This window comes from Schistocerca gregaria, chromosome 2 (genome assembly GCF_023897955.1).
Source record: "Schistocerca gregaria isolate iqSchGreg1 chromosome 2, iqSchGreg1.2, whole genome shotgun sequence".
Classification (NCBI taxonomy): domain Eukaryota; kingdom Metazoa; phylum Arthropoda; class Insecta; order Orthoptera; family Acrididae; genus Schistocerca; species Schistocerca gregaria.
Window position 1 is genome coordinate 587,302,680 of NC_064921.1, and position 11,781 is coordinate 587,314,460.

At 36.5% G+C, this 11,781-nt stretch overlaps 1 protein-coding gene across 3 annotated transcripts; it reads left to right on the forward strand.

The window, feature by feature from the left end:
* The first annotated feature begins 957 nt into the window (after window positions 1–957).
* On the forward strand, window positions 958–11,424 carry LOC126334031 (eukaryotic initiation factor 4A-I). Of its 3 annotated transcripts, none has more exons than XM_049996789.1 (11): window positions 958–1,120; window positions 2,494–2,599; window positions 2,742–2,889; window positions 2,974–3,083; window positions 3,245–3,410; window positions 3,833–3,942; window positions 4,017–4,125; window positions 8,875–9,047; window positions 9,929–10,098; window positions 10,198–10,382; window positions 11,348–11,424. In XM_049996789.1, the coding sequence occupies exons 1-10, from the start codon at window positions 1,095–1,097 to the stop codon at window positions 10,340–10,342; spliced, it is 1,263 nt and encodes a 420-aa protein (XP_049852746.1). In that variant the 5' UTR covers window positions 958–1,094; the 3' UTR covers window positions 10,343–10,382; window positions 11,348–11,424. The 3 variants fall into 3 exon arrangements, with proteins under 3 accessions (XP_049852746.1, XP_049852751.1, XP_049852750.1); XM_049996794.1 differs by having other exon boundaries at window positions 973–1,167; XM_049996793.1 differs by lacking the exon at window positions 958–1,120 and adding an exon at window positions 1,262–1,539 and having other exon boundaries at window positions 10,198–10,380.
* Window positions 11,425–11,781: the final 357 nt, after the last annotated feature.

Sequence of the window (11,781 nt, forward strand, 5' to 3'; positions counted from 1 at the left end):
CTAACAGTTAGGTTGGATGTCAGCAATCTAAGCAAGTTAATATTTATTGGATTCTTACAAATAATCCTTTATTAGTCAAGAATGCCTAATCACTAGGCCAGTAGGAGTGACACTGTCATTGTGTGTAACAACATTCACAGCCCAAAATATCTGTACATGCACAGCTCAATAAAAAATTTTGTCCCCAAATATATGCGATCATTGTAAACACTGTACAATAGCATTGCATCACGTAGTGTCCCTATATTAAGAGCACTTATCACAACTACTGGTCAAATTTACCACTGTCACCTAGCATAAGAGTAGGCACAGGAACGATTAGACACAGCAATGTTTTTATGATTAGATTTAGAGGCAGCTAACTGTTTTAGCCAAAACTAGTTATCAATGAGTTTTGCACTCTTTAATACTAAAGTAAATAAGAATCCAATGCCAAACATATGTACTTGATTTTTAGAGCAATTATCGCTTTCAACCATTAGGATTAAGTTTAAAGGGCACAACACAAAGCTGTTCTAACATATCACACAAGGGCAACGTCATCACAGTTAAGGTGAAGGATGTTATAATTTAACTAAATTAGGGTTATATCCACCTGCTAGAAGACAAAAGCTCTTGCGGTAATTATTTTAAACATATGGCTCTGATAAGGAGACTGGAATTTAATTACACTAAATATAATCAGCAGCAATACTGCTTCTGGGCACATCTGATGAGAATAAAATTGTGATGACATGCAAGTTACCTAATAACGATTTTGGTCTGTTCGTTTGAATTTTGTTATAAAATATTTTATAAAAATAAAATTTTTATTCAAAAAATTGCATGCTGTCAAAATATGCTACAATGTTCATAAGAAACAATTCTTTAAAAGATTCCAAACATCCAACCAAGGGCATTAGATGCTAATAATCAGAAGATGATCTGAGAGTAAATATCAGAACTCTGTTTTGCAAAGAATATGTCTATTACATTCTCTGTGAAAGTAACTACATGTTACACGAAATTGTATGTTTCTAAAGTGACCCTCAACACAAGAAAATTCTGCGAGCTTCAGTCCCTGAAACACTTGCGACGCAAACTGAAAACTGATAATGAAACCACATTCTGCGGCTGATAAGTAATTACTGGTTTGGACAACATAAATACATCATTTGTTGTGATGCTGTAAGTCTTATTGGCTCCAAGGTTTCTATAACCCAGCATTTAAGTTCTCCCCCCTTGCTGCTCAAATTCGAAGCGCACAGAATTATGGGTATATACGCAACTTCCTGTATGATCACCTAATCGTCTTACGCAATATAAAAGTAGAGCTCAACAAAAAAATTTAAAATCAGTTTATTTTCTTCTATATGTGGTAGAGAGAGTTTATTTTTAAATTTTGGATATACTGCACTATCAATATCTTTGAAACTTTGAGTGTATACATTCGCGAACTTCGTACCCCTTTCGCGCATGAACACATTGGCGAAGTCACTAGAATTTCTCTTTCCGTCGCTCTAATCGTGAGTTGAACATGTCGTATGCAGGAGATAGAAGGTAAGTGATAGGTTTTTCGAAGCTGTATGGTAGATTCAGTTTAAAGGTTTATGTAAATGTTGTCTAGGGTATACTATTGGAAGCTCTAGATAATATTTTGTGAATTTGTTACATTGTAGTCTGCTGTGTGAACCGTATTGTCAAGGTTTCCAATGGTGTGGTGCGATTGCCAACATGGCGTTCAGGTATAATTTGACAATGAACGTGAATTACTCTCACGCTTTGGTTTAAAAGACGCTATGTTCAACAAAATAATGTTGATTTAGTGCTGCTTGAAAGTGGCATTTTGAAGGGATGGTTAGTTTATCTACCAATCGCTAAAGAAGTTTGGCACGTTTTCGCACTGGCACTGACACAGGTTTAATTCGTAGTTTTATTCGGTCTTGCTAGAAGGTGGTTTGAACTCAAATACTCTTAATTTTGTGAGAATCAGTACAAGTATATTTTTGCTTGCGGGAACTGCTTATAAACTCTGCATTTTTGTGTTGGACTATATGGTATTGTGAAAGGAAAATTTGCTGTTCGTAGAATTCAAAGTGATGTCAGCACAGAACCATTCCTTTATTTTCCAGAGTACTGCCATTAAAAATAATTCTTAATGTAACGTGTGTTAATGTGGAGACCAGCTTGTTGGCTATGAGCCTATTTAGCGCGCGCACACCAGCAGATCGTGACAGCAATGTGGGAGACTCGTGCTGGTGACAGTAGAGTCGAGGAAAGAGGATCACGCACATGCTAACGGAATCGTAGATAGCAGGAGAGAGAGTTATAATGCAAGAATGTTTTTAATTTGATTTGTAAATTTTTATGGTCTAAAAATTGTTCACGTGCTTGAGCCGCCTCTTTGTGATAATGTTTGAACAGTTCCCGTACTGTAGTGGAACATTTTAACGTGATTTTTTTTTTTTTTTTTTTTTTACAAATTTCACTGATAATTGTAATTCTTAATTGCAGAAATGACTGGCCTGCGGACGAGTCCAAAAATGGCCCAGAAAAGGACGCATATGAAGGACCTCCAGGAATGGAACCCGATGGCATTATTGAGTCGAACTGGGAGCAGGTAAGTTAAATGTAATAGCACTTTAACGAGGGAAAAGCAGAGGAGCAATGTAAGCGTAAAAGCCGCGGAATTTTGAAATTTCTTGAATTTTGTTCAGTCTTTGTAATACTATCCTTCATTTTGGTATGAATTTGATCCTTAGGTGGTTGAGAACTTTGATGACATGAATTTGAAGGAAGAGTTATTGAGAGGCATTTATGCATATGGTTTTGAAAAACCATCCGCTATTCAGCAGCGAGCTATCATGCCTTGCATTAAAGGCCATGATGTCATTGCTCAGGCACAGTCAGGTAGGTTTAGTACTGGTCTGATTTAAGTCTTTTTAAATTGTACTCAGTGGAAGATGCAACTTTTTTTTTCTTTTTACTGCTTAGGTACTGGAAAAACGGCAACCTTCTCAATATCAATCCTCCAGCTCATAGACACTTCACTTCGTGAATGTCAAGCATTAATCTTAGCACCAACCCGAGAGTTGGCACAGCAGGTATCTTTTCCCAACTGATTATGATTTGTCATAAATTGTCAGTATGTTATTTTGATTTGGTTCCTGAAATAACAAAATTAAGTATCAACATGGTATTTACTGAATTGTATAAATTTTTAAATAATTTGCCCTTTTAATGACTGATGTTACTTCTGTTACAGATCCAGAAGGTTGTGATTGCATTAGGGGATTTTATGAATGCACAGTGTCATGCCTGTATTGGTGGGACAAATGTTCGTGAAGATATGAAGAAGCTGGAGATGGGTGTTCATGTTGTAGTTGGAACACCAGGTCGAGTAATGGACATGATTAACAGACGAGCCCTAAGTAAGTGTAACTTTAATGATGCAACAAGTTTGGTAATAGTGCATTTGTGTATGAACTGTAAGGGCAGTCAATGTATGACTTTCAAAATTGCATATTTTAGAAGCTGAAGGCACCAAAGATTCACAATTTCATGTGAGAACACCTCTGTTCAAAAGCTATAGCTGCTTTTACTTAGTAAAAAATACTGTTGATATGTATGTGCTACAGTACCAAAGTAAAAATAATGGCAAATTATCTGTGTATTTAAACTTTCCTTTCTATAGGGTGGCAGTATTTATACAGATGGATTAGTTGATACAGGCCCTATGTTAGATTGTAACTGTTTATAAGAATCAATTTGAATTATTTTCCTTCCTTTGTGATGTAAAAGGAAATAAATTAACTATGACTTTGTAGTTCTTTCATGTGGCATTTTGTTTTAGGAACAAATAGCATTAAACTGTTCGTATTAGATGAGGCCGACGAAATGTTGTCCCGTGGTTTCAAGGATCAGATATACGATGTATTTAAGACTCTTAATCCAGACATACAGGTAATATGCTTTCATCTTTGTTGGTAATGTCAAGTATGGTAGACAAATTAATATTAATCTGGAGCCCATTTCAGGTCATTTTGCTGTCTGCTACAATGCCTGCTGATGTACTTGAGGTGACAGGTTACTTCATGAGGAATCCTGTTCAGATTTTGGTGAAGAAAGAAGAGCTTACACTTGAAGGTAAGTTCATATACTTCTGGACAACATCAGAAAGTTCAGTTATAACAACCCTGACATGTTCTTCACATTAGCATTGGTGTCGGAATTTAAAATTACAAACAGAGCAAGTGTCTCAAGTGAGGCTGTAGCTCTTTAAATTTAACAGTTGTTAATAACACTATTGTGAGTGTAAACCTTTAATTTTTGATTTCTGTGCAGTTTTCTTTTTCTGTGATGCTGAAATGCTTAGATGAGGGGAAATTAGCTGTAATAGCTTTTCAGGGTTAGTGTGTAGGCAAGGCCTCTTGTCTCTGAAATCTGGTTGACTTATAATGTAGCCTGTAGTCTACTTTAAATGGAATGTAATACTTGAGTTGAATGTTAATACAAAATTAGGTAGTAGTGATGTGTCATCTAGTCAGCTCTGCAGTTATTGTAACATTTGCTCCATATTTCTCATCATGCATAAGAATCTAATTTTGCAGTTGGTCCAGCAGTCTCTCAATTGAAGGAATTGTTGAGTTCTCTCTCTCTCTCTCTCTCTCTCTCTCTCTCTCTCTCTCTCTCTCTCTCTCTCTCTCTCTCTCACACACACACACACACACACACACACACACACACACACACACACACACACACACACACAAATGCTCTAATTAGTAAAATTCTTTCTTACAAAATGGCTGCAAAAATTTGTTGGGCACATGGAGTATTAAACTAATGGTGTATAGCTGACATGACACTGCTATGGAGATACAAAGTAGCCAGGGAAGTACATTATGCACATCTGTAGACCTGCTTTCCCATGTTTATTGTACACTTTATGTTGGTGCACATGAAGACAGCTATACTGCTCGTATCAAACCCCAACAATATTTTATAAAAACTGTTTTTTGTACAAGAGCAGCATGAACAGTCCCGGATCATTGTAGGACATAATGTGAGGAACCTGATTATCTAGTAACGGATTCTCTCTGTGGATGTTCCATTCAAACCAAAGTAGTAAGACTCAGTGGTTAGATCATTCCATTATCACAATGAAATCACATTAACTAGTGTTGTAAAATAGTGTAATGGTTATGTTTTAACTTAATTTAATCCTCTTTCACATGGACATTCAGATTGGCTGCCTCTGGAGTATCAGTTCAGTTGTGTAACTGGATTTGTTATTACCTTTTTCAATGATCAAAGTATGAAGTAAATGACAGAAAATTGAGCAACAGATGTGGTATCCATTGTCCTCCAAAGTAGTGTGACAGGCCCTCTGCTGTTCCTAATATCTGCACATAAGTAAGGAAAAGTATGAGGTCATGGTTACACGATATAGTGTAAAGCCTGTCAAATCAACTAATACATAGGAATTACAATCATGAACAGTTTCAATTGGAATGGGCATGTTTAAAATGTTTTGGGGAGCACAAACCAGATTGTTTTATTGGCACAGAACAAAGATGCAACAGGTCTACTAGAGACTGCCTATGCTAAGCTTGTCTGACCCCTTGTAGAATAATGCTGTGTGGTATAGGATCCTTACCAGAAAAGAGTGACAGACGATGTGGAAAAAGTTCAAAGTAGGGCAGCTTGCTTCATATTATTGCAAAATGGGGGAAAATGTCGGAGAGAACAGGTGAGTTGGTGGTGAGTCATTAAAACAAAGGTGTGTTTCATTGTGAGATCTTTCACAAAATTTTAATCACCAACTTCCTCATTTGAATGTGAAAATATCCAGACAAAAAAACCTAAGCACAATGAGTTTTCTGAATACGGCAGAAGTCGGTAGATTTGACACATGTGAGCAAACAAATGATAAAAATTTCAGAAAAAATTATATTTATTCAACTGAATGTGCTTCACAAATTGAGCAAGTCAGTAATGTGTTGGTCTGTTTTGGGACTGTTAATGCTAGCAGTTATTCAGCTTGGCATAGATATGGCTGTTGAATGGATATTGTGGCAAATTCTGGCCATTTAGTGCATTAGATTAGCAAAACCTAGGTGTTTGGATGGTTGTCCATAGTGCTCCAAATGTTCAGTTGGAAAGAGATCCGGTGATCTTGCTGGACAACATAGGGTTTGTTGAGCACGAAGACAAAGCAATAGGAAACACTCGTTATGTATGGGTAGACATCATCTTGCTGAAATGTAAGCCCAGGATGGCTTGCCATGAAGGGCAACAAAACAGGGCATAGAATATTGTGGATGCACTGCTGTGCTGCAAGGGTGCTATGGATGTTAATGGAAGGGTTCTTACAGTGGAAATAAATAGCACCCCAGACTATCACTCCTTGTTGGGTTATATGGCAGATAACAATCAGGCTGGTATCCCAGCAATGTCTGGTGTGTCTAAATTTCTCCTTGCTGGTAATTGAGCCTCAGCTCACTTGGAGTTGTCACCTTAACAGTTCTACTCCAATCAGTGACATGCTTTGTTAGGGTGGAGGTGCCCAGGTCAATAATGCAGTATCAACCTGTGTGTGTGTGTGTGTGTGTGTGTGTGTGTGTGTCCTATCGTACAGCCCAACAACCAGAAGTGATAGTCTAGGGTGCCATGTCTTTTCCTCCTTTTATCTGCAGCACACTTAACAGCACAACCTACCCGATGATATTCTACGCCCAGTTTTGTTGCCCTTCATGGCAAGCCATCCTGGGTTTATATTTCAGCAAGATATGTCCACCCACCAGCATGTGGCAAGAGTTCCTACTGCTAGTCTACATGCTTTCCAAACTCTACATGATATAGCAAGATCACTGGATCTGTTCACGATTAAGAATGTTTGGAGCATTATGGGCAGGGCCTTCCAGCTGTCTCGGGTATTTATTAGATGCACAAATTGGTCAGAACTTGTAATGATATCTCTCAGGACATCCAACAATCCTATAAATGTCAAGCCGAATAACTGCTTGCGTAAGGGCCAAAGGTGGACCAACATGTTACTCAATTTGTGAAGACCCTCCTCCTGTGAATAAATCATGACCTTTTCTCAAATTGTAATAGTTTGTTTACCTGTACATTTGCATCGCTTCTACAGATCTGTCCCATTCAGATAAATCCTTCATTGTGTGTGTGTGTGTGTGTGTGTGTGTGTGTGTGTGTGTGTGTGTGTGTGTGTGTGTGTGTGTCCCTAGTATACATAGGGCTAAATGAGAGAAATTTAGCTTGTGTTGGAAGGTGTTCATTTTTCTTATGTGGTATTAATGTGGAGTAATGGAGAGTGTCTGAAGATAGTTTGGAGAAGCCTGTATGAAGCACTTAAGTGTGAATTGCATAGTAATGTAGATGTGTATCGGTGATTGTGCTGAGTGTAGTTATGAATTTCTGAAGATTACAGGTGCAGAAACACCTGAATACTGATGTTAATGGGTGATATCTTTGTTAGAAGTAAACTCTTGTCATGTTTCTCACAGTGCTGATTTTGTGCTTCTGTGCACCTTTAATCCTTGTTGTTTGTTCTTGGTATGTTACATGTAGATTTCACTAAAATTTATATTTGTTTGTAGTCTCCCACAGGAGACAATAGTCCATGACTTATTAGAATATTTAAGACAAGAAAAATCCAATACTCCTTATAAATGAGATCATCATATATGAAATATTCTGTGCAAAGTCCCAAAATCATGTCACTGTTAAAGGAGAAGTTGACAAAAAAGCGCATGTAGAAAATAAGACCCCCAAAGGATAAAAATGGTGTCATATACCACGTGCTAAATGTTTTGTTTGTAAATTTTGTGAAGCAAATAAAAGTTTCGGTATAATCATGCTTGGGTTTTTTACATGCTTGTGAGATTAACATACCTCCATCTTCAGCAAAGCACAATGTTTCTTTTTCTGTGTATTCAAACATGCCTTGATTTGAATATGAGTATTGGTCACTTTCTTTCAGCTCTGTGGTGTGGAAAAATTGTATAAAAGCTTGAGTATTTTGCTTTCATCATGAATATAATTTATTAACATTTCTAGTGCCTTAAGTGGATTGCGTATTCAGATAGATCCCTTGCAACCTCACTTCATTACAGGGCTTACGGATGTGACACTATGTTGAGTATCTGCATAATTTGGACAACCTCTACAATTGAGGTGGTGGTCCCTGAAGCCATCATTGACACCTGGTGTAAAAGTGGCTTCAGGTGCAGCAAAGTATGCAGGGGCTAAAGATGACTTAATTAGCACTGGAATAGTTGGTGTCTTTCTGAGCTTCGTTACATTGAGTTATTTTTCCTTCCTCTAGAGTCTATAAATAACTTATTTTGTTGAAATAAGTCCTATTGAAAGCTGTTCAAATTTCTTGCAATGTTGCTTTCAAATTTTGATTGTACACACCCTCCACCCTGCCCCCACCCTTCGCAACCTTTGCTGCCCTGCCTTTGAAATATTGATTGTATTGAGACTTATAGTGTAGAGAAGCCTGGTTTGAGCTGAAAATTGAGTGTGGCAGAGATTTTTGTTGCTAATGAATGTGAATGACAAAAGATGTGATAACATATGTAGTATATCTTGATTTCTGAGTTAACACTATGTAGTGCACATATTGTTTCAAAAAACTAAAACTGCAAGGTAAATATGTTGTATTGAACAGTGAGTAAAGTGTGTAGTATGAAAAATGTAAGGGGGTAACTATGTAAATCATGGTATTTATATGGACAGTGTGTGTGCGCTGCATTGTAAAATGAACTGCTAGTGTTTTTTACTGATATTTAGTCAAAATATTAATTGCAATTAAATTTTCATTAAATTAAATGCTCATTCAGTTATTAAACATGCTTTTCTTTCCAGGTATCAAACAATTTTTCGTTAATGTTGAACGTGAAGATTGGAAGCTGGACACATTGTGTGACTTGTATGATACTCTTAGCATCACACAAGCTGTCATATTTTGCAATACACGTCGTAAGGTGGATACGCTCACTGAAAGTATGCATAAACGTGACTTCACTGTTTCAGCAATGGTGAGGATTAATCTACAAAAAGTGTTCTTGAATTTAATTGTTGGGTGGGTTTTTAATGTTGAGGAAATGTTCATTCTATTTGCATACAGCTTAGATGCTACGTAAGGGTTTGTGGCAAATGACACAGGCATTTGTAGCTTTTTACACTTTGTCATCGAAAGCTTCTCAGCAATGTAAGAGTTCTGCATCTATAAAAACATCCTAAAGGCCCAACTCTCAAAAAGCTGTAGGAATCTTAACCCACATAAAGTTTTGTCGCTGGTTAGAATAAATGTGGAAAATGTTTCTCGTGTATTGAGTTTGCCAGTGAAGTTTGTTATAAACAACAATGTAATACAAAGATGCACATATGAAACTTGTTAAACTTTTGGGATTCTTTCATAGTAAATTAAGCCTCAACATTTTTGTGGACGATGTCTTAATTTCCTTTTAGACCATTCCACAAGTTATTGAACTTCAGAAATACAAAAAAGTGTAGAAACGAATTTCAAAAGCAGAATGGATTAAAGTTTCTTTCAAGTAATGTTAAAACATTTAGTGTGTGGTAATGTTATAGGGGTTCCATCTTTATAATTTGGCTGTCCAAATCTGTAGGAATTAATGATATAGCCATGCAATAAAGTAGTCACAATTAATTTATTCATACATTAGGTTTGAAATGTTATTTTAATGAAATTGGTATTTCAGGTGCTGAGTATATTTCTTCTGTCAATTAGAATTTTATGGGTTTGAGTGTTGTGTTTATTGAATTGAGAAAGAAACCATATTAAGTAATTGTAGTTTGTTATAGTTTGCAAGAAAGTCTTACGGGTGCTTTCATTACCATGTGGTCTTGTATTTATGTCAAAGATGTGGAAGAAAAACTGTAAAATTTGTTACAGCACGGTGACATGGAGCAAAGAGAGAGAGATGTTATTATGAGACAGTTCCGAACCGGTTCGAGTAGAGTTCTAATTACTACAGACCTTCTTGCTCGTGGTATAGATGTACAACAGGTTTCGCTAGTTATAAACTATGATCTGCCATCTAATCGAGAAAACTACATACACAGGTAAGGAAATGACAAACTTCATTTGATTGTACAATACTTTTTGTCACAATTGTTTAGGATGATTTGAAAGTTTAATAAAATTGGTTTTATCTTTTTTAGGATTGGTCGAGGTGGAAGGTTTGGCCGAAAAGGTGTAGCTATCAACTTTGTGACCCAAGATGACAGGCGTACGCTGGAGGACATTGAGAAATTCTACAACACGCATATTGATGAGATGCCTATGAATGTAGCAGACTTGATCTAAGTCTAGTGCTGTTCTGTATTGCCTCGAGTTTTCTGATGGTGTGAGTATCGAGGTTCTGGCCGCACCTATGGTTTCTGGACTCGTGATAGCGAATTGTCGTACTTCGCTGGTCGGCTGTCGATGCACACTTTATTCTCCAGGCATCCACGCAGATTAGTGCTGTTCTTGGATCCTATCTGAGAGACTTGCATATGGGGTGTTGGGGGTTGGACTTCGCCATCCCTCCCCCCCATAAAGTGATTGTTTCTTTTGTCGGGGTGCTGAATTTGACAGCCCCTGATTCATTGACTGAATTTGGTGTCGTGTTTAAAAAACTAACAGGCAGGTTATTTGTATGTTGATTAGTTAAACTCCTGTTTTGTTACTTTTTTAGATATAAAATTGCCTTGTGACGGGTTCAGTTTGCGTTATCAGGCTCTCAGTGCATGAGAGAAAACTAATACTGAAAATAAGTCGGCTGACTGTATTTATATTGAACTTTGGACCTGACTGTGCTTCTGTTGCAGTTCCTCCTTCAACCATATCTATTTTTAGTGCTTTCCTGGGTAGAAAAGATGTCTTTGTATTCATATTCTGTAAAACATATTTCATCATACGTCAAATGGGTGAACGAAAACTTTTTAAAATCAGGCAAACAGTTTAACAATTACACAGTGAAAAAACTCAGAATGATGTCATTTTATTGCCAATTCCAAAATATACATTTAATTTGGTTTCATACTCTGGTATTTTGTTGTCTAGGAAGATGTTTGGTTGGATTTTGGAAAGGATATTTTAATCAAAAAAGATGCAGGAGACGATCTAATTTAATGCTTAGTTTCCAAGAAAATCATTTTTGTATAATCTTATTTAGTGCTCTAATAAAAATTATTAAATTACGTTGTTTTGCTTGTTAATCAATTGAAACCCTGTTTGAACATGGATTGCTGTACTGCGTCATTCAGTTTTTTTGTGTTTTAAGGATAGGCAAGCTATTATATTCAAACTGCTTTTCTGTATTTACAGGCATTTTTGGCCAGTCCGCCAGTGAGAAGAAATTTTTGGAAATAAAGATCAAAATTTCCTAATTGAAGTCCAGCAAACAGTGGTTTTCTTATCGTTTGTATATTCCTAAAAATTCCTCTCCTTTGTGCCCTGAAAGTTTGTTTGATTGAAATTTTATATTTCAGTTTACAGTATTTTGTACCTCAGATTTTGCTAGATTTACTGGTTCTTATTTATTGAATTTTTAGCAGTTTATGAGCATGAACTTTGTAAATTTAGCAAAATATATTTTAAATAGATTGTTAATAAAGTTGTCAATTTTGTACTCCGAATTGATTTGGCCCCAACACCATGTATTTCTGTTCTTGAACTATATTTCATAATGACTCATATCTGGCACTCTAATATACTATCATTACCAACTTTAATATGGCAGTTTTTAGACTTTCTGTATT

Excerpts from the sequence above, each read along its gene's own strand:
- LOC126334031 (XM_049996789.1), top strand. The coding sequence starts at position 1,095 with ATGAAACCACATTCTGCGGCTGATAA. Across the intron at positions 2,600-2,741 it reads TTGAGTCGAACTGGGAGCAG|GTGGTTGAGAACTTTGATGA; the intron begins GTAAGTTAAATG and ends TTTGATCCTTAG. Across the intron at positions 10,099-10,197 it reads CGAGAAAACTACATACACAG|GATTGGTCGAGGTGGAAGGT; the intron begins GTAAGGAAATGA and ends TATCTTTTTTAG.